At 35.7% G+C, this 23,754-nt stretch overlaps 2 protein-coding genes and 1 non-coding gene across 4 annotated transcripts in view; 1 reads left to right on the forward strand and 2 right to left on the reverse strand.

The window, feature by feature from the left end:
- The window catches only part of LOC122756039 (serum amyloid P-component-like), a 73,650-nt gene that overhangs the window by 7,515 nt on the left and 42,381 nt on the right, over nucleotides 1-23,754 (forward strand). The gene's annotated exons all lie outside the window — the stretch shown is intronic.
- LOC122754722 (olfactory receptor 10J5-like) overlaps nucleotides 1-23,754 on the reverse strand; it is a 37,516-nt gene that overhangs the window by 5,982 nt on the left and 7,780 nt on the right. The window contains exon 2 of the mRNA XM_044003196.1: nucleotides 2,058-2,065. Coding sequence (XP_043859131.1) covers nucleotides 2,058-2,065 — 8 coding nt within the window. The remainder of the gene's footprint in view (nucleotides 1-2,057; nucleotides 2,066-23,754) is intronic.
- On the reverse strand, nucleotides 11,460-11,566 carry LOC122726847. Its single transcript, XR_006352840.1, has one exon. It is a non-coding gene; the product is annotated as a U6 spliceosomal RNA (small nuclear RNA).

Here is a 23,754-nt window from a genome sequence, read left to right on the forward strand (position 1 = left end):
TGACCATGGGAAAGTCACTTAACTTCTCATTTCTCCCCAACAACTCTCTAAGACTGTAAGTTGTAGATGAATTGATATTATACATTAGTGGAAAGAAATTCTGGGAAAGGAGTTTATTGACACTGATGAAATCATAGGACCAGACATAGAAAATCAATGCCTCCCTCCTCTAGAGGTATAAAACAGTCTTGAGTAGCAGAAAAACCCCCATGTTTGTTCTATGAAAGAGCAAGTCATCAATTGGGGAATGGCTGGACAAGTTGTGGTATATGAATACAATGGAATACTATTGTGCTGTAAGAAATGATGAGCAGGAAGAGTTCAGAGAAACCTGGAGGGTCTTATGTGAGCTGATGATGAGTGAGATGAGCAGAACCAGAAGAACATTGTACACAGTATCATCAACATTGAGTGTTGACCTACTGTGATGGACTATATTCTTCTCACCAATGCAATGGTACAGAAGAGTTCCAGGGAACTCGTGATAGAAGAGGATCTCCAAATCCAAGAAAAAAAAAAAGAACTGTGGAGTATAGATGCTGAATTAACCATACTATTTCTTTTGTTTTTGGTGCTGTTGGTTTTTTTTTTTCTATTTTGAGGTTTTGCATCATTGCTCTGATTCTTTCTCTTGTAACAGGACTAATGCAGAAATAGGATTAATGTTATGTGTATATATATGTGTGTGTATAGATATATGTATATGTATATGTATATGTATATGTATATGTATATGTATATGTATATGTATATAGATATATAGATATAACCTATATCAGATTACCTGCTGTCTAGGGGAGGGGGGAGGGAGGGAAGGGAGGGAGAAAAATCTGAAATTGTAAAGCTTGTATAAACAAAAGTTGAGAATTATCTTTATATGTAACGGAAAAAATAAAATACCTTGTATGTAAAAAAAAAAAGAAAAGAGCAAGTCAGAGTAAAGAGGGAGTGAAGCCTATGGAACTCAGATTTTAGGTGAAGTAAGAATTCTATACAGAACTAGTCTCTACTTGATTGGGCAGTAACCCTTAAGAATATCTCAAAGGAGAGGGGAGGCAGAAAAGAGGTTTGTAGGTGGCACAGTGGATAGAGCATTAGGCTTGGAGTCAGGAAGACTCATCTTTATGAGTGCAAATCTGGCCACAGACACTAATTAGCTGTGTGACCCTGGGCAAGTCACTTAATCCTGTTTGCCTCAGTTCCTGGAAAATGAGTTGGAGAAGGAAATGGTAAAAACCACTCTGGTATTTCTGCCAAGAAAACCCCAAATAGGGTCACAAAGAGTTGGATATGACTGAAAATGACTGAACAACAGCAACAAATAATCACAATGATAACAATAACATGTTAAAGGTTTCAAAGGGCTTTATAAATATTATTTCATTTGATCCTACCTATTAAAATAATAATAGCTAGCATTTATGGAGTGCTTTAAGGTTTGTAAGGAAATTTTCAAATATTACCTTATTTGATCCCCACAACATCCCCATTTTACAGATGAGGAAATAGAGTCTGAGAAAGGTGATATTGTCCAGGGCCACACAGTTAGCAAGTATCTAAACAGGATTTGATCTCAGTTCTTCCTGAGTCCAGTATTCTACCCATTGTTTGTAAGGAGTGGAGGAAGAAGGAAGTGAGGAAAATTTCAGCTATAGTGGGCAAAGATGAGAAAAGCAGAGTAAAAGATGGAAATGTCCTAAAGATGGTTCCAAATGCAGTTCTGGAATTCAGAAGAGCAGTCAGTACTAGAGAAAGAGATTTGGGAATTCTATACGCAAGGGACGATAGTCCACATCATGAGATTAAATATACTTTCCCACTTTGGATTTTAATTTCTTCATCTGCATAATGAAGGAATTACACTAGCTCATCTCAAAATATATGGGAGGTTAATAAATGCTTATGGTAGGCATCGCAACAGGTCATAGAGTTTAGGGCTTGGCAACAGGAAGACAAGTTCAAACTGAGCCTCAGGCACTTACTAGGTATGTGACCCTGGGAAAGTCACTTAACCTCTGTTTACCTCAGTTTCCTCATCTGTAAGTAAGAGCACCTACTTTCCTGTCTTTTTGTGAGGATCAAATGAAATAATAATTGTAAAGCTCTTAGCACAGTGCCTAGCATATAATAGATACTATATAAATATTATCTATTATAGTGATGAGATGGAGGGTCCAAGACTGTCTCTGTTATGTTATTTTATCTTATTTAGGGTTATGTATTTATCAGTCTCGATGTCGTACTTTTCATTCATATGCCTTAAAGAAAACATCTGCTTTTCCTTATAGACTGACATTTTCCTTTCACAGGCAGAACTGGGCAACTAGAGCTCTTCTCACATGGCACACTGCCAGCCAGCATATATAGTTCAGGCCATTTTATCTTCTGGCCTCTTCTCTGTCTAAGCTATGCTTCTGCTGAGACTGAGATAAACCCTTGCCAAGACATCCTCCATCTCAGGGCTGCCTATGGAAGCTCATGTTCCTGGTGTTTGTCACTCACTTCCTTCAGTCAAGATTCTTTTCTAAGCTGGTACACTGAAGCAGCCATAGAACTGCTTGTGAGCTTTTAGATGGTGTTTGGAAACAAAAAACCCCACAGTTGTCTCTGAAATAGCCCATGGGAGGTGTTGGCATCTATCTCTTTTGCATTTCTAGTCAAAGACTGGACAATGTGTAAGAGGTAGCTTTGGCTAATTTTGGGGTAGATGTATTCTCCTAGTTTGGCTTGATTAGTGACATTGAGGCAAGGCCAGTGTCTGAGCAGAACTAGAGAAGGGCTCACCAAGCTAGTTTGAAGGATTATAGAGGGTCAGCATTTTCAATGGATTTTTAAGAAATTGGTATAGTGAGTGTAGTGCTGGACTTAGAGTCAGGAATGTCTGAGTTAAAATTCTACTTCATACATTTACTAGCTGTGTGATCCTGGGCAGGCCACTTACCTCTGACTACCTCAGTTTCTTCATCTGTAAAATGAAGAAAATATTAGCAACCTGGGGCTGTTGTGATAATAAAATTACTTAATCTGTACAAAGCACTTCGCAAATCTTGAAGTACTGTATAAATATCAGCTACTATTATTAAATGATTTGCCCTAAAGTTATGGGTATATGCACTTATTTTTTAGGAAATTAAGAAACAATAGATATCTAACAAAAACTAAAGAAAATGAGAGTGGGATGGTACAACTGATGATATTTCCATACTTTTAAAAGAATTCAGGGGGGCAGCTAGGTGGCGCAGAGGATAAAGCACCGGCCCTGGATTCAGGAGTTCCTGAGTTCAAATCCGGCCTCAGACACTTGACACTTACTAGTTGTGTGACCCTGGGCAAGTCACTTAACCCCCATTGCCCCGCAAAAAAAAAAAAAAAGAATTCAGGAGGTAGCTAGGTGGCACAGTGGATAAAACACTGGCCCTGGATTTAGGAGGGCGCGAGTTCAAAACCAGCCTCAGACACTTGACATTTACTAGCTGTGTGACCCTGGGCAAGTCACTTTACCCTCATTGCCCCACAAAAAAGAGTTTAAAACTGAAATAGGAGTAGTACGTGGAAGGCAAATATATTTTGCCTACAGCAGGATGATAAGAACCCAATGGGGATGATAAGCAGTTGAAATAACACCTTACTCTTCAGGATCTGTGGAAGATATGCACATAATATGAAAAGAACAAAAAGGACCCTGGACCATTGGAAGGATCCCCTTTGTATGATTTGTGAGAGGACATGGAAAAGAGGGGCAAAGTAAGCATAGGTGTATTACCATCTGCATTGTGGAAAGTGTGGTCACATCAATGAGGTTGTGCATCTAATGAAATACCAAACCAAGGAAGGATCAGCCAAGGTTTTTAACCTGTGGTCCAAGAATTGCCAAAGGCTCTGGGGATAGATTTCTGGGGATCTTGATCTTGAAAGGGGAGGAAAATTACATCTTGATTTTCACTGACTTCTAACTAAAATCTAGCTTCTCCGATTATTTAAATTAAATTATTGTGAAAAGCAGATTCTTGGGCTCCACCAGCCTGCTAAAGGGATGTATGATACAAAACAAGTTAAAGAACCCTCCCTGTAAAGGAATGATTGCTTGTGTGAAGAATGAGCTATTGATTTTTCATTAGAGAACTACACAGATCAGGGAGTCCAAGGAAAGATTACTAAGACAAAAGCACAGACAAAGAAAGGCATATAGAAGACTGGTATTGAGTCACTGAAGAGGAGAGAATACAGACCCTGCAAATGATTATCCCTGTTTTTCCCCCTCCTTCCAGTTACTAATGACCTCTCTAAACCAGTATTTCACCTAATATTTTGTTTACTTTCTTCATGCATTTTAGTGTATTTTGTATTATTGCTTTCTGCTTACCTGTGGTATTCCCTAAGCATACTTTAGGCTTTATGAGAGAAGTATCATGTCTTATCTGAACTTGGTGTCTCCCTTGGCACCTTACATAGTGTTCTGAGATACTTAAGGAAGGCTAATTGAATTGGGTTTCAGGGCAATTAGGGAACCAGTCAGGCAAAAGCATAGGGATAAAGATGAACTGTTTAGGGGATGAGAAATATAAGAAAAGATCTCATACAAAGTTTCTAAAATGATAGGGGGGAGAAAGGCATTTTTCTATAAATATTTATATGAAAATAGCTTAGAGTAAACCTGTGGCACATTTACATGAGGCATGTAAAAAACAAGACCATGTCATTATGCCAAGGATAGATACAATGGTCCCCTGAGGAGTCTGTGATTACCTAAAACTGCTGAAGGGGCAAAGAGAGGAAATACTAGCAGTATTGGACTTGGAATCAGGAAGACTCACTTTCAAATCTGAACTCTGCCATTTAGTAGCTATGTTTTTGTCCACAACCAAGTTACAACCTCTCTATTTTCTCATTTTCAAAGTGGGGAGCAGTTGTACTATATCTCTAAGGTCTCTAAGATCCTTCCTAGCTCTAGGTCTATGATCTTATGGACTCTGGATGTTGAAAAAGAAATCTATAAACAGATTGGCATTTGAAAGTTTCACATTTCACAAAAGGTTCTTGAGCTGCTTTCATCCTCTCCATCTCTAGCTCCTGAGCAGGGATAGAGCAACAGCTTATGAGGATGGATCAATTAGTAGTGATGCCAATCATGACTGAACACGAGCGATATACAGAAGTGTTTGCAGGTGTTCAATGGGGCCCCATCTATTGAGAGAACATGGTTCTGAGAACTACTGCTATAAATTAGAAACTTAGTTTCCTTCCAGTCTTGTTATGAATGATTATGTTTTGAAGATCACTTACATCTCACTTTGAAGAACTGGATCTGACACTGTGAGAGATTCGCACCAAGCTCCTCTGAGCCCAGAATATCCACCTGTTGAAAGAGATGATCATTTTAGTCCCTAGGAAAAGGAAGTGTGGCAGTGATGGCCCTGAAAGGTAGAGCCATCTTGTCTGGCCCTGGTCTCCTGGGTTCTTCACTTGAAGACTTACTGGAGGCTCAGAGGAGTTAGAATATAAACAGCAAGTTCCTTGGGGACCTTGTTATAGATGGGGCTCATTTCTGGGGAATTCAAGGAGTATAACAAAAAAAATTAGAACTTTGTGGCAAAAAGCTGTGTTTCTTTAGAAACAAAGGTAATTGAGCTTGTATTCACTTTCACTGAGGGTACTTCATACAACACTTTGTGAAGTTGGCATAAAGGGTCACATATGGGGTTCACAATCATGAAAAGAATAACTTGAAAAAGTTGGAGCTCAGTATAAAAACTATGTGAAAATTACCAGTCAATTAAAGGTTAAAGATGTTTCAGATTTGGAGCCATTTCTTTTCTTCCTATACTGAAACCTGAGTACCAATAAGATGTTCATTTACTCCCAATATATGTATACATACATAAGAAGCAGCAATGGGTAATGGACAGTATATATGGAAAGACCTTGGTTCAAGTCCTGCCTTTGACACATACTAGCTGTGTGACCTTGGACAAGTCACTTAGCCTCTTAGTGTCCTAGGTAATGCTCTAAGATGATTAATTTCAGAGAAGGTGATGATTTGTATTAAGAGAAGTATCTCACTGGAAACATCTGATAGAAATGAAATCACAAGACTGTCAAGAAAGAACAAACAACCATCATCCTTTCCTAATTAAAAGCTTTGCTAATTTGATGCATGGGTCCTCATCTGTTGGTAGAAAATGCATTGGATAAGGACTTCAGCTATATTCATATAATTATACTTAAATGTGCCATCCTGACCCTGCTTGTGAGATGTTTCAGAGTTGTGGAACCTGTGCTACATTCATACTACATTTGTGCTATGTTTGTTAGAGGTGGTGGTGGTGTTGGGTACTCAGAGTTTAGGACACCTCATGCACATAAGGGTGTGTCTTGGCTGGCACAACTCTCATGGCTTCATCTCTTAATATCTGGCTATGTCTTTCACTTGCTTCATGCTACCTCAGTTGTGTCTGTCTCAAAATCTGTCATTTGCAATTTGTCAGCTGCTGGATTTGTTCTCTGATGAGCTGGCTTCTTCTGGTTGTGTTATCATGCTTGTGTGAGGTTGCCCAGCCAAAATGTGCCTATGATTCTTCGATGATCTTTCAGCCCACAATTAAGCAGACTGCAAGGAACCCCAAAGTCAAGAGCATTTTAATTTTTTAAAAAATTCTTTTATTTATTCTATTAAGTATTTCCCAACTACATTTTTCTTTTTTGACTTTTCTCAATTGCATGTAATTAAATAACTTAAAACTTTTTCGGGGAAAATTTTGAGTTCCAAATTCTCTTCCTCCCTCATGCCCCACCCCTTCTTGAGAAGACAAGTGAATTGATATACATTATACATGTGAGATCATGCAAAACATATTTCCATATTAGTCATGTTGCAAAAGAAAAGACAAGCAAAAAAACCCCAAGAAGGATAAATAAAGTTTATAAAGTATGCTTTGATCTGAATTCAGACTTCATTAGTTCTTTCTCTGGAAGTGTTTAGCAGTTTTTATCATAAGTCTTTTGGAATTACCTTAGATCATTGTATTAATGAGAATAATAAAATCATTCACAGTTTATCCTCATACAATATGACTGTTACTGTGTACAAGGTTCTCCTGGCTCTGCTTAATTCATTTTGCATCAGTTCATACAAGTGTTCCTAGGTTTTTCTCAAAGCATCCTGCTCATAATTTTTATAGCACAATAGTATTCTATCACAATCCTACATTGAAACTTCTTCAGCCATTCCCTAATTGATGGGTGTCCCTTCAATTTCCAATTTGTTATTACCACAAAATGAGCTGCTATAAATATTTTTGTTCACATAGGTTCTTTTCCTTTTTCTTTTATCTCTTTGGTATACAAACTTAGTATTGGATAAAGGATATGAACAGTTTTATAACCCTTTGGGCATAGTTCCAAATTATTCTCCAGAAGATTTTACCAGTTAATGGCTCTACCAAGAGTTCATTACTGTCCCATTTCCCCCCACATTCCTTCCAACATTTGTAATTTTCCTTTTCTGTTATATTAATCAATTTCATGAATGTAAGGTGGTACCTCAGAGTTGTTGTGATATGAATTTTTCCAATCAGTAGTAATGTAGGGCTTTTTCACATGACTATCTATAAGTTTGATTTCTTCATCTGAAAACAGCTTATTTCTACCATTTGACCATTTATCAATTGGGGAATGACTCATATTCTTATAAATTCGACTCAGTCCCCTATATGTTTGAGAAATGAAGCCTTTCTCAGAGGAACTTGCTGAAAAATTCCCTCCTTCACTCCAGTTTCCTGCTTTGTTTATGCAAAGCCTTTTAAATTTAATATAATCAAAATTATCCATTTTACATCCCATTATACTCTCTATTTCTTCTTTGGTCAAAATATTTCTCTTATCCATAATGCCAGGTAAAATTTTCTATACCACCCATAATTTCTGTGCTCCTCTTTATGACTAAATTAAGTATTCATTTGACTTTATATTGGTACGTGGTGTGAGATGTTGGTCTATGCCTAGTTTCTGCCAGACTGCTTTGCAGTTTTCTAAACAATTTTTGTATAATAGTGTGTTCTTGTCCCAAAAGTTTGGATCTTTGGGTTTATCAAAGACTAGATTACTGGATAACATTTACTACAATGTATTGTGTACCTAATGTAGTCCACTAATCCACCACATCATTTCTTGGACAGTACCAGATTGTTTTGATGATTACCTTTTTGTAATACAGTTTGAGATTTGGTACTGCTAGGCCACCTTCCTTTATTTTTAATGGATTCCCTTGATATTCTTCACTTTTTGTTCTTCCAGAAGAAATTTGTTATTTTTATCTAGCTTTATAAAATAATTTTTGGTAGTTTGATTGGTATGATACTGAATAATGAATTAATTTAGATAGAATTGTCATTTTTATGATATTGGCTCAACTTACCCATAAGCAGTTAATATTTCTCCAGTTGTTTGATTCTGACTATTTGTGTGGAAAGCGTTTTGTAATTGTGTCTATATAGGTCCTGGTTTTGTCTTGGCAAGTAGACACTCAAATATTCAATATTGTCTTCACTTATTTTAAATGGAATTTCTTTTTCTATTGCTTCCTGCTGGACTTTGTTGATAATATATAGAAATGCTAATGGTTTATGTGTGTTTACTTTAGATCCTGAAACTTTGCTGAAGTTGTTAATTATTATTTATCATTTATTTATTTATTCATTCATCCATTTATTTATTTTTTGTTTATTTATTTATACTTAGCTTTTTATTGACAAACCTAGAGGGAGAGGTGAGAGGCAGTAAAAGCAAACAAGGCCACTTCTCAGATGAATGGACACTACCTTCCACCTGAGTAGATGATGTCCTCTTCTCAAATTTCAGCTCCCCTGAGTACATCATGGCTCTGACTTCTATTAGACTCTTGGCACCAATATCTTGTCAGGAGTGCTGGATGCCAGCAATCAAGTAGGGAACAAATTTGTGGATGGACCCTTTGTCCTGCATGGCCCAGGACACCCCTTGAGCCACCTTGATTTTGTCTGCTTCACTGAAGTAACAGTTCTGGCTGCCAAGGTTCTCGTCCATGGCATCAAGGGAGCTCATCCCCCAGTATTTCTTTAGTTGTATCCCATCAGAGAAGTACTCACCTGGGGCCTCTGTGGTGGCTTCCAACAGAGAGCCCATCATCACTGTGGAAGCTCCAAGGGCAAGTGCTTTGGCAATGTGGCCTACCTTTTGGATGCCACCATCAGCAATGATGGGGACACCAAAGCGCCATGCATATTCTGAAACCTTGTAGACAGCTGTCACCTGAGGCAGCCCACAGTTGTTAATTATTTTAAATAGTTTTTATTTGATTCTCTAGGATATTCTAAGTATACAATCATATTATCTGCAAAGTGATAATTTTATTTCTACTTTGCTATTCTAATTACTTCAATTTCCTTTTTCTCTTATTGCTATAGCTAGTATTTTAGTACAATATTGAATAATAGTGGTGATAATGAGTATACTTGCTGCACTCCTAATATTATTGAGATTTCCATCTTATCCCCATTATGAAGAATAATTGCTGATGTTTTTAGAAAGATACTACTTATCAATTTAAAGAAAGCTCCACTTATTCCTATCCTTTCTAGCATTTAAAAAAATAGGAATGGGCATTTTCTTTTGTCAAAAGTTTTTTTCTGCATTTATTGAGATAACCATATGATTTTTTTTTGTTTTTGTTATTGATATGGTCAACGATGCTGATAGTTTTCTTAAAATTGAACAAGCCCTGCATTCCTGGTATAACTCCCACCTGGTCATATTGTATGATCCTGGTGATATATTGCTATAATCTTTTTGTTAGTGTATATTTACTATATAACTATTTCCCCAAATAGTTTATATAGTATTGGAATTAATTGTTCTTTAAATGTTTGGTAGAACCCACTTGTGAATCCATCTGGTCCTGAGGATTTTTTCTTAGGGAGATCATTGAAGTTTTGTTCAATTTCTTTTTCTAACATAGGGTTATTTAAGTATTCAATTTCCTCTTCTGTTAATATTGACAATTTATATTTTCATCCATTTCACTTAGATTATCAGATTTATTGGTATATAATTGGGTAAAAATCACTCTTAATAATTGCTTTAATTTCATCTTCTTTGGTGGTTAATTTAGCCTTTTCATTTTTGATACTTGTAATTTGGTTTTCTTTTCATTTTTTTGGTAAAAACATCAAACCAGATTGTGAAGAAAATTCTTTCTCAGGTATAAGGTACTATATAGATGTTATCTATTACTGGTGTTGCAATAATCAACCTCATGGGTCTATTGTAAGGAAATCTCTCTTTAAATTACTATATAAATGTAGTTTACTAAAAAAATGAAATAAACCAATGGTTTCTATTTTATTGTTTTTTCCCCATAAAACCAGCTTCAAGTTTTATTTATTGGTTCAATGGTTTTCTTACTTTAAATTTTTTTTTGTGGGGCAATGGGGGTTAAGTGACTTGCCCAGGGTCACACAGCTAGTAAGTGTCAAGTGTCTGAGGCCAGATTTGAACTCAGGTACTCCTGAATCCAGGGCTGGTGCTTTATCCACTGCACCACCTAGCCGTCCCCTTACTTTAAATTTTATTAATCTCTTCTTTGTTTTCAGAATTTCCAATTTGAACCATTTTGTTCTTTTCTATTTTTTAAAAAAATGCATTCCCAATTAATTGATATGCTTCTTCTCTATTTCAATGATATAAGCCTGTAAAGATATAAAATTCTCCTTAAGTACTGCCTTGGCTGCATCCCATAAATTCTGATTTGTTGTCTCATAGTTGTCTTTCTATTTAATGAAATTATTGTTTGTTTCTATGATTTATTCTTTGACCCACTCATTCTTTGGGATTAAATTATTTAGTTCCAAATAATTTTAAATTTATGTTTCCAGGGCCCTTTATTGAATGTAGTTTTTATTGCATTATGTCCTGAAAAGGATACATTTACAATTTCTGCTTTTTATATTTAGTTGTGAGATTTTTATGCCCTGATACATGGTCAATTTTTGTGAAGGTACCATGTATAGCTGACAAAAAGGCATAGTCTTTCATATTCCCAATTAGTTTTCTCCAGATGTCTAACTGACATTTTCAAAACTCTATTCTTCTTCTTACATTCTTTCTTGTTTATTTTCTGGTTAGATTTAACAAGCTTCAAGAGAGAAAAGTAGACGTCCCACACCAGTACAGTTTTATTGTCTATTTCCTCCTGTAACTCATTTAACTTTTCCCTCAAGAATTTAGATGCTATGCCATTTGGGGATTATATGTTTAGAATATATGTCTATAGTACTTCTTAGCAAAATGTTGTTTTCCTGCTTATTTCTTTTAATTAGGTCCATTTTTGCTTTTCCTTCATCTGACATTATCATTGCTACACCTGCTTTTTTTTTTAGCCCCTTATATTTACTCTGCGTATGTATCTCTCTCTTTTTTTTTAATTTAAAAATATGGAATGCTTCACGAATTTGCGTGTCATCCTTGCGCAGGGGCCATGCTAATCTTCTCTGTATCGTTCCAATTTTAGTATATGTGCTGCCGAAGTGAGCACCGTATGTATCTCTCTTTCAAGTGTGTTTCGTGGAAACAACATGTTGTTATATTCTTGTTTTTAATCCATTCTGCTATCTGCTTCTGTTTTATGAGTGAGTTCATCCCATTCACATTCACAGTTATGATTACTGTGTATTTTCTCCATTCTATTTTTTCCCTGTTTATCCTCCTCTTTTTTTACCCTGCCCTTTTTCAAAAGTCTGTTTTCCTTCTAACCACTGCCTCACTTAATTTTCTCTCTACCTTACCATTCTCCCCTTCTCTTATCCCCCTTTCTTTTTATTTCCCTGTAGGGTTAGATTTCTATATCCAACTGAGTGTGTATGTTATTCCTTTTTTGAGACAATTCTGATGATACTAAGATTCCCACTCCCCATCTTCGCCTCCCTTGAGTCCCTTTATATGAGATAATTATTTATATTATTTTTTCTTTCTCCTTCCCTCTTTTCCTAGTGAATCCTTCTTTTTCACCTCTCAGGTTTTTTTTTAAATCATCCCATCATTGTCAACTCATATTCATGCCCTCTATCTATGTATAGGAATACAAAAAGTTTGACCTAATTGAAAACCTTATGATTTCCCTTTCTTGTTTACCTTATTATGCTTCTCTTGTATTTTGGAAGTCTTGTATTTGGAAGTCAAATTTTCTATTCATCTCTGGTTTGATAAAAACATAAGGAATGCTTGAAAGTCTTTTTATTTCATTAGATGCCCATTCCCCCTCCCCCTAAGGATTATAGTCAGTTTTGTTAGGTAGTTTATTCTTGGTTGTAATCCTGGCTTGTTGCCTTCCAGAATATCATATTTCAAGTCTTCTGATCATTTAAGGTGGAAGCTGTTAAATCTTGTGTGATCTTGACTGTGGTTCCACAATATTTAAATTGATTCTTTCTGGATGCTTGCAATATATTTTACTTAATCTGGGAACTCTGGAATTTGGCTATAATATTCTGGGAACTTTTCATTTTGGGATCTCTTCCAGGAAGTGATCAGTGGATTCTTTCAATTTCTATTTTACCCTATGGTTCTAGATTATCAGGATAGTTTTCCTTGATAATTTCTTGAAAGATGATGTCTAGGCTCTTTTCTTGATCATGACTTTCTGGTAGTCCAATAATATTTAAATTATCTCTCTGTATCTATTTTCCAGGTCAGTTTTTCAAATGAGATATTTCACATCTTTAAAACATTTTATCATCCTTTTGACTTTATTTTATTGTTTCTTGATGTTCCATGGAGTCATTAGTTTCTACTTGCCCAATTCTAATTTTTAAGGAATTATTTCCTTTAGTGACCTTTAGTACTGTTATATTTTAAAAATTTGACCTTTTCTGCTTTTTAAAGGGTTATTTTATTCAGTAAATATTCACTTCAAAATGAAGAAATTTACATTAAAATTGGGATCTGCTTGGGGTGGAAGGGGCACTGTCCAAAGCTTCAGGGGTTTTTGGGGGACATGGGGGTGGGGGTGGGAAGGAGAGTGTGTGCTGCTATTTTCAGAACTAGTTCTAGGGGTCTGTAAGTATTTGGTGCTTCCAAGGTGGTATGATCTAAGGATAGTTGTGTTTATTGCTCTTCTGGCCTATTCTCTGATCTTTACCCAGCAAGAGACCTTGATCCTTCTTTTGCACCCTGTATCAGATGTGTAGATAGTTAAATTCATCCATTAGTTCCTCTGCCCTAGGTATTTCTTAAACTTCTTATCTAATTCTTCTTTTATTTCAATTATTCTCTAAGATATTTTCATATTAATATTGCTTTTGTTTCTCCATTGATTTGCATCCCAGTGCTATCCACTATATTTCTTCATTAAGTTACTGGGATTCTTTGTGTTCTTAAAATAAAATGTTATTCTGCTGCACTTAAAAACTTTTATTTATTTATTTATTTTTTGCGGGGCAATGAGGGTTAAGTGACTTGCCCTGGGTCACACAGAAAACTTTTCATTTTTTAAAAAAATGTATATCTTTTCAAAGTCAGGTTCTAGTCAAGAGTGACTTTCTACCAAGTGTTAGCAATACATAAGATAAAATTTGTCTCCTTGTGTTAGGCTCTCTGTCCAGTTCACTCTGTTTATTACTTATGCTTTGTGTAGTTGTATAATGACATCTGGACTTATCTCATTTTTGGTGTCTTGAATATTGTCTCCTCTGAATTACTTGCTTTCCCCACTGTTATTCCTTTTTTTATGCTTGCTAATCTTTGTTGTGCCAGGCTTGGCAGATATATGTGGATAATTTTCTCTTTTGCCCTCTCTTTTTGCAATATAATGCCTTTTTAGACGATTCAAAAGACTTTAGGCTTTTTAAAATTGCCTTTCTTTAGCTGTACTCAACTTTTGAGCATGAGTCTATTATCCTTATATTTTAAGCTATTGGATAGAAATCCAAATGTTTCTCATTCTTAGACACCATTTTCTTAGTCAACAGTTTACTTCTCAGATCTGCTTTTCTCTTCTCAATCCCCTCCTTTCAATCAGTAGCAATAACAAAAACACTGCCTATGCTCCAAAGATCTGCAGTGTTTCAAATAACCATTCCATCTACAAGCTTATTAAGTGATCGCCATGTACCAGACACTGTGTTAAGCAAAGAAACAGTCTCTGCTATCAAGATGCTTATAATATATAGTAGAAGACAACATGTCTACATAAAAGTATATATAAAATTAATACAAAGCAAATTTTGGAGTAGGGGTACCAGGAACTCTCTCTCTCTCTCTCTCTCTCTCTCTCTCTCTCTCTCTCTCTCTCTCTCTCTCTCTCTCTCTCTCTCTCTCTCTGTGTGAAACAGGAAAGGTCTCATGTAGGGGTATTTGATCTGAGTCTTGAAGGAAAATAGGAATTCTAAGGGGGCAGAAGTGAGGAGTGCTTTTCAAGAAGGAGTAGACTTTTCTAAGGTGTGGAGATGGTAGGAATGGTATGTGTGGAATAGTTACAAGGCCAGTCTGGGTGAACCATAGAGAGCCTGAAGTGAGGTAATTGGATAATAAGCCTGCTAAGGTAGGCTGAAGGCAGGTTGTAAAGAGTTTTTCAGTGCTTTTTTTTGTTTGTTTGTTTTGGTTTCTTCTGTACCAGTAGTTCTTAAAAGAACCTAAACCAGGTGTTGCCAATTTATTTTCTACCCATATGCACTGGAACTTGTATAACAGTGACAATGAAGAGTGAAGATGCAGAATGTTTTCCTGATTTGGAGAGAGGATCCCAAGTAAAAACTGTACTTTAGGGGCAGCTAGGTGGCGCAGTGGATAGAGCACCGGCCCTGGATTCAGGAGTACCTGAGTTCAAATCTGGCCTCAGACACTTAACACTTACTAGCTGTGTGACCCTGGGCAAGTCACTTAACCCCAATTGCCTCACTAAAAAAAACAAAACAAAACAACAAACAAACAAACAAAAAAAACTGTACTTTAGTTTTCTTATGAAAGAGTTTTGCAAAAACAATCTTTATATCTTATTGTTGTTATTTAATTATTTTTCAGTTAAAAAGCATTTTCTTTCTTTGTGAGGCAATTGGGGTTAAGTGACTTGCCCAGGGTCACACAGCTAGTAAGTGTTAAGTGTCTGAGGCCAGATTTGAACTCAGGTCTTCCTGACTCCAGGGCTGGTGCTCTATCCACTGCACCACCTACCTGTCGCCCAAAAGCATTTATTTTCTCTCCTTAATTCCTCAACCCCCCCAAAGGAAGCACCCCTCTTTTTAAACAAATATACATAGTCAAACAAAATAAAATCCAAAAATGTATAGTTTGCTTCTTGAATCCATCACTTCTCTGTCAGAAGGATTGTAGATACTTTCTCTTTGATCATCTGTAATTGTAGTTATTGAATTTATCAGATCTTTTTTTCTTTCCTAATTTTATCTTTATAATTTTGTCATTTTATATATTGTTTTTTTCTGCTTCTGCTCACTAAATTCAGCATCAGTTCATACATATCTTCCCAGTTTCCCTTAAAACTCTCCCATTTTGTCATCTTTTATGGTACAATAATATTCTATTACATTCATATATCCTAACTTGTTCTGTTAATTAGGGCATTTTACTCGTATAAAAATATTAATCTATGTACTCTGAATTATGATTACTATTAGCATATAATTGAACAAAAAACTTTATTTTATGTAGTTTTATTTATTTATCTATTTCATATAATTGTATTTATTTATTTAGTTTTTATGAATTTCTCTTTTTAATTCAACGATTTGATTCAATAATCTTTTAAAAAACAAATTAGCTGTTTATTTCTTTTACTAGCTAAAAAAGGCATAGATACTAGTTTTGTTTATTAATTTAATGGGGTTATATTTTGCTTTCATTTTTATTATTCCCTTTTGATTTTCAACACTTTTACTTTGGTATTTAATTGTATGTTTTTGAATTGTTGTTTTTTCCTAGTTTTTAAAAGTTAAATGACAAATGAATTTATTTGTACTTTCTATTTTTTTTTATCAAAGCATTTAGAGATATAAAATTTCCCCACAGGACTACTTTATCTACATTTCTTAAATCTTGGTATGTTGTCTTATTGTCATTTTCTTTGATGAAATTTTCTGTAGTTTTTATTATCTCTTCTTAGATCTACCAATTCTTTAGTATGAAATAATTTAATATTTAATTATATCTTCAAAGAATATTTATTGAATATATGTTAATATATACACACATAAGTATTATGTTTTAATCAGTAAATAATGTGTTTAATATTTCTATATTTTTTGATTTTTCTGGTTAGGTTTTATGCTTTAATACTTGTTCAAATTTTCTACAGGCACTATACATAACTGACAAATATGTAGACTCCCTTTCCATTAAATAATCACCAGAGCTCTATCATCTCTAATTTTCTTAAAGTTATATTATGGTCCTTTAATTTCTTTTTTGTTTATCTTTTTTGTTAGAGTTGCTTAGATACTTCCATTATAGTTTTACTATTTCTCCTTGCAATTAAATTAACTTTTCCTTTAAGTATTTAGGCACTATGCTTTTTGGTTCATATATTAAGTATTAATATTGAATCATTTAAGTGTAATTTAGTTTCCCTGCTTATTTCTTTTTATTGTATCTATATTTATTGTAACCTTATCTGTAATCATTATTGATACCTATGTTTTTTTAGTTCATATGAAGTATAATAGATTCTGCTCTAGTCCCTCATTTTAAGTGTATATGAATCTTTACATTTCAAGTGTGCTTCTTTTTCTTTAATTTATAGTTTTGGGTTCCAATTTTTATCCCTCTTTCTCTCCCTCCCCTCCCTCCTGCTGAGGTGGCAAACAATCAGGTATGGGTTATACATGTATGATTATGCAAAACATTACCATATTTGTCATTTTGTACAGAAAACTTGATTAAAAGAAAAATGAAAGAAAGTGAAAAATAGCATGCTTTAGTCTGTTCTATTGATATTAGTTCTTTCCTTGAAGGTGGATAGTATGCTTCACCAATAGTCCTTTGGGATTGTCTTGGATCATTGTATTATTGAGAATAGTCAAGTCATTCACAGTTCTTCATCAAACAATATTACTGTCTCTGTGCACAATGTTCTCTTGGTTCTGCTCACTTCATAATACATCATTTCATACATGTCTTTCCAAGCCTTTCTGAAGTCATCCGGCTTGTCATTTCTTATAGCACAATAATACGCCATTACCATCATGTACTACAGTTTGTTTAGCCATTCCCCAATTGATGGGCATTCATTTGATTTCCAGTTCTCAGCCACCATAAAAATATCTGCTATCAATATTTTTGTACAAATAGATCTTTTTCTCTTTTGGGGGATGTTCAAGTGTGCTTCTTATAAAAAGCATATTGTTGAGTTGTGGTATATGAATACAATGGAATACTATTGTGCTGTAAGAAATGATGAGCAGGAAGAGTTCAGAGAAACCTGGAGGGTCTTACATGAGCTGATGATGAGTGAGATGAGCAGAACCAGAAGAACATTGTACACAGTATCATCAACATTGAGGGTTGACCTACTGTGATGGACTATATTCTTCTCACCAATGCAATGGTACAGAAGGGTTCCAGGGAACTCATGATAGAAGAGGATCTCCAAATCCAAGAAAAAAAAGAAAGAAAGAACTGTGGAGTATAGATGCTGATTGAACCATATTATTTCTTTTGTTTTGGGTGCTGTTGTTTTTTTTTCTATTTTGAGGTTTTGCATCATTGCTCTGATTTTTTCTCTTGTAACAGGATTAATGCAGAAATAGGATTAATGTTATTATGTGTATATATATATATGTATATGTATAGAGATATATAGATATAACCTATATCAGATTACCTGCTGTCTAGGGGAGGGGGGGAGGGAGGGGAGGGAGGGAGAAAAATCTGAAATTGTAAAGCATGTATAAACAAAAGTTGAGAACTATCTTTACATGTAACGGAAAAAATAAAATATCTCATAATAAAAAAAAAAAGCATATTGTTGGATTCTGTCACTTAATTGATTTTTCTATTCTCTTTCATTTTATGGGTGAGTTGCTTACATTCATGTTTACAGTTAGGATTTTACTTATATATTTCTTTCTATTTTGTCCTCATAGTTTGTACTATCTTCTTCCCAATTTCCCCCTTTTTGCATATAAAAAGTGATTAAGAAACTCAGAAATTCACAAATAGTTATTATAACTTTAAATGTGAATGGGACATTTATAACAACTCTCTTTGTGGTGGCAAAGAATTGGAAATTGCAGGGATCCCCATCAATTTGGGAAAGGCTGAACAAGTTATGACATGTAGTTGTGATAGAATACCACTGTGCTAAAAGAAATGATGACCTCAATGATCTTAGAAAGGCATGGAAGTTTTTGAATGAAATGATGAAGAGTCGAGTAAGCAGAACCAAGAGAACATTGTATAGAGTAACAGAAATAATTGAGTGATGAAGTCATTTTGACTATTATAATAAAAATAAAGGACATATGAAGAAAGACACTATCTGTTTCCAGAGAGAGAACTGATAAATAGAAGTATGTATAGAATAATTTTACATGTAGATAACAATTTGTGTCTAATGGTAGCCATCTCTAGAATGGGGAGGGCACAGGAGGGAAGAAACAAAAGAAAAAATACATGATAACTTTGTTATATATTTACAAGGAATATCAAATTGTACATGGTAGATTTGCAACTTTATATGCAATCATCTTTTAAAAAAATAATAAACATTTTTATTTATAGTTCTGGGTTCCAGTTTTATTCCTCTTTCCCTCCCTCCTCTCCCTCCTCCCTGAGGTGGCAATCAGATATGAGTTATACATGTATGATTATGTAAAACATTACCATATTTGTCATTTTATGCAAGAAAACTTGATTAAAAGAAAAAAATGAAAGTGAAAAATAGCATGCTTCAGTCTGTGTTCCATCAATATCAGTTCTTTCTTTGGAGGTGGATAGTATGTTTCATCAAAAGCCCTTTGGGATTGTCTTTGATCATTGTGTTAAGAATAGTCAAGTTAGTCACAGTTCTTCATCAAACAATATTGCTGTCTCTGTGTACAATGCTCTCTTGATTCTGCTCACTTCACATCATTTCATACATGTCTTTCCAGGTGTAATGATTAGAGTGATGCCACCTGCTGGAGAGTTACTATAGGAAAGCTCCGCCATGAGGAGAAGACTTCTGAGGACAAGCTATGCTGCTTTTCCTTGGCGTCAGGAAGTGATGTTTGCTTGTGGGTACTGTCTATCAAAGCCACCAGCCAATTAGCTTGGAACTGTGTGTGCATGTGGATGGGACGTTCCCAGTTTCACAGGAGGCTTCTGGGAGGAAGAAGAAAGTGCTGGTCCTTTTTTGCTCCTGACCTCACCATGGCAGGTTGGATGATGGGGTCTCTTAGAAATAGTTAGATTTTTGCCTTTCTCTATGATCCTAATGCTCTTTAATAAATACTTAAACACCTAAATACTCTTGCTAAAGCTTATAATTTATTGGCGACAACTCATTAAATATTTTTGACAGACTAGCTAGAATTTTAGCCCCTTACACAGGCCTTTCTGAAGTCATCCTGCTTGTCATTTCTTATAGCACAATAATGCAATCATCTTTTAAAAAATGTATTATCTTATAGAAATGCTTGTTTTGTTCTGTGAATTGAAAATAAATTTAATTTGTAGTACAAAAAAGGAAAAACAAATTCTATAGGTGGCAGTTGGTCAGTAGTTTGTGTTGATAGTGTCAGAAATGGTGAGTCCCTTCTCCCCCAGGGTTGCATCACTGAATATTGACTGTGGGTACTGAACTGGAATCAAAGCAGATGGTCTGGGAGGTGCTGCTATTCTTGGGGCTTTTGGGCTGTGTCCTGGCCTATTTTCACTGGGGTGTTATAAGATTATAACAATTTATATGATGGCAGTGGTTTGATTTACCATGCACATGCAACCTATGATTTCACCCAGGATGTCTTGCTGTTTCATCTAGATTGGCTTGCCTGTCCCAACAATGACAACTGGTATTCTTACTACTTTACCAGGCCACTGGGAATTGTCTTATAAACTGGGAATAGGTATCTATGTGGATTTCTTGCTATTAACCTATTATTTAACTTTCACAAACAGACTCTGTGTAATGAGGAAGCAAGTAGATCATATTCTCACCTACTTTTTCATTTATTTTCATATATGTTAGCAAAAAAACCATTCAAACAAGTAAAGAAAATGAAAACATTGAATTATAAATGAAACCACAGGCCCAAACTAGTTGAAAAAAATGAATGGATATATTGATTTTAACCAAATAATAATAATGCCATCTCATTCTCATTTGCTTCTTTTGAAAGCTCCCTTTGGATCACTTCTTTTCTACAGACATTATCAGATTAAGTTGCTATTACTTTTTATAGTCAGAGTTAGTGTGCATAATGTTTGGATTTTCTTATCTTTATGTGGTGCCTGCTCCCCTTCCCAGGAGTACCCCTAGAAAAGCTACCCAGTTTTGAGTCATTTCTTGGGTTAAGGATCTATTTAAAACCATAGCTTATTTGTCCCTTTTGAAGAGTTTACCTTTTATCTTTTAAAGTTTTATTGCAACACTTTTGTGTAAGGAAAAAATAATAAAATTAACTTAGAAACATAAACTTCTCAGCTAAAATGTTGAAGAGAGACACAGGGAGTTTGGATAGATAATTGCCCCAAAGGGGAAGATGCCCAGAGAGCCAGTTTGAGGGCTGAGAAACAACTGAAGTAATGATGACTTCAGGGCATTATGATCCATTAGCTCATTTGCATATGATTGTTTTTAGAGTTTTAAAATTATAGTTAAAAAGTTGTAAAGCAATTAACTCTTTGGAGACTGTTGGAAGATTAAATAAGGACTATTTGGTTCCGAAAACAACAGAGAGGTATATCTCTTGAATTTTATCTTATAACTACTAGTAGGCTTTGATCTGAGGTACTGAGAGTGGACTAAAAAATATCTGTGAAGAAAATGAGTGTGAAGAAGATAGCAGGATAATAAGATAACAGGAAGGCTTCTATTACTCTGCTGAGAGCCTGCTGATTCTACAATCATTGCTTTGCTGATTGGCTGGAGAAAGACTAGAGCATCCTACTGGGAAGCTCATTAGAAAACAGTAGAATCCTAATGCCCTTTGAATTTATGGTCCTCCAGACAATCTAGAGCTTGAGAGAGGGAACACCTCTCTGAGGTGCTTGGTTGCTCTCTACTCTCTGGTTAGAGAGTTAAAAAGAAAGGGGAAAGGACAATCATTGCATATGTTTTACTATGAGCAGAGGTTTTATTGGCTGAAAACTGATTCTACTGGGCTTATCTTAACTTCTAGGAGAACCTAACTGGGGTGTTTGGATGTGAGCTCTGCTTTGCTGTAAGAAAAGGGAAGGGAGGGAACAAATATTTATTAAGCTCCTCTTATGTGATAGGTACTGTGCTAAGCACTTTACAAATATCTCATTTGATCCTTTTTTTGTAATTGTAATTTAAAAAATACTTATAAAATCACCTACACTCTCACCTCAGTTGGGATTGAGCCAGCAGCTTGCCTTCAGGATCTTTCAGCTGTGGTCAGAGAGATGGCTTCCAAAGAAACTTGGCCCTATGTGGTATGGACTGGCACAAGGGCCTCCCTGGGATATAGCTTCTTACAGAGAGTGAGTCAGAGTCAGGCTGTTGGGTCCTATAGAACACCACACTGCAGTGGAAGTATACTTTTTGAAATAAGTCGTTTTCCCTCTTTTCCAATTGAGGAAACTGAGGCAGACAGAAGGTTAAGTGACTTGCCTAGGGCTATTTGTCAGACTGTGCCAATTGATAATAGAAACCTCACAGGTGTTTATTTTTCTTTCAGGTGACTATTAACAGCATGTGTTTCTTTGAAAACTGCCCATTCACAACTTTTTACTACTTATCACAGTGGATACTGGGAAAAATATTTTTTCTTGTTTGATCATTGTGTCAGTGTGAGTTTATTTCCTCTGGCTTTCTAGGATTTACTGGAGATTTTTTCCAGTTTTTTCTACTTCTCTATTCTCTAATTGACAGTTCAAGGTTATTATTTCCCACAGAAAGCTTTCGTGAATAGAACAGCTATTGTTTCATTATATCTCTTATGTTATGCTCTGTCAAGTATCAATTTGGTGTTGGAGGTTTCTGATGTGCTCTTATAATATCTTTATTGTTGATCACTGACACATTGCTGAAGTATATTTTGATAGAGGCTGGGCTAAAACATTACCACTGGTATTTGTGCACTAGTGAGAATGAAACCTGTGCAAAGACTGTGCTGTGCTATTTGTGTTCTCTATCAAGTGTCTATGACCTCTGATGTTGTATTGTTATTTTGTTCTTCTAGGAAAAAAATTTCCCTTTCTTTCATTTCTCAGGAAATGTATAATGAAGTTAGTACTTATATAGCACTTTAAGTTTTGCAAAATGCTTCACATGTCATTATTATTATTATTATGGGGCAACGAGGGTTAAGTGACTTACTTGCCCAGGGTCACACAGCTAGTAAGTATCAAGTGTCTGAGGTCACATTTGAACTCAGGTTCTCCTGAATCCAGGGCTGGTGCTTTATGTACTGTGCTACCCAGCTGCCCCTTGTCTTATATTATTTGATCCTCACAAGAACCCCACAAAGTAGGCACTATTATTTCCCGTCTTTTACAGAAGATATGTAGGCAGAAAGAGGTTAAATGACTTGCTCAGGGTCACATAGCTAGTAAGTGCTTGAGGCTGGACTCACGCCTTCATGACTATGAACTCTAGCACTCCCCACCTGCCCACCTAACCTGCCCTGATCTCCTGACTTTGGATCTTTGTGATCAGGATCTTTGTGGTCTTCTCCTTTGCTTTTATGTCTCATACACACGGAGGTGCTTGAGGTAGTTTTCATTAGGCTTTCTATTTAATAAGTTGATTTTTGCTGAGAAAAAACAAAACCAAACCCTATTAGATGAGTTAAGATAAACACCTGAAACCTAGGCACTAAACCTCTTATTTTTTTTGTTTTTGTTTTTGAGTGAGGCAATTGGGGTTAAGTGACTTGCCCAGGGTCACACAGCTAGTAAGTGTTAAGTGTCTGAGGCCGGATTTGAACTCAGGTACTCCTGATTCCAGGGCCGGTGCTCTATCCACTGCACCACAAAGCTGCCCCAAGGTATTCACTTTCAATCCAGTGTGTTGTCTGAAGTCTAAAAAGCCTTATGGCACAGTATTGACATATTTGCAAGGGCTAGGGCATGCAATTTGGCATTGCAGAGAATCTATAAGCAATTTTATATGAACATTTTCAACACACATTAGTATGAAAGGGAAGGTGCCTCCAAGTTCAAACTACCCTTGGAGAGACTGCTTCAGAAATTTGTAGTCAGAAGAACAGTGGAACCAGGAGGTATAGACAATGTTTGATTGTCTTAAAGGAAACAAATGAACTTACAGGTATCAGACAGATGCTGTTATGAGAGCACCTGATTAGACTTAAAATGATGAAAAAGCAGTTTGGGCAAAATGCGCTGATGGACATGATATTTGAGCAAAAAGCTGACTCACTGGGGAGTCTCATGCACACCTTGATAGTTTGTGCAGGCCCAGCTAGAGTGGAGATGCTGAGTAAGTGCCTTGTTCTTTGTGGTTGCCAGAGAATCAATGACCTTCTAATCTAAAGTCTGTCTCACTCTATGGGGTGAGGCGAGCCATTGCCAAGAATCTGAGAATTCATT

Source organism: Dromiciops gliroides, chromosome 4, assembly GCF_019393635.1.
Source record: "Dromiciops gliroides isolate mDroGli1 chromosome 4, mDroGli1.pri, whole genome shotgun sequence".
In the NCBI taxonomy this organism is placed as follows: Eukaryota; Metazoa; Chordata; class Mammalia; order Microbiotheria; family Microbiotheriidae; genus Dromiciops; species Dromiciops gliroides.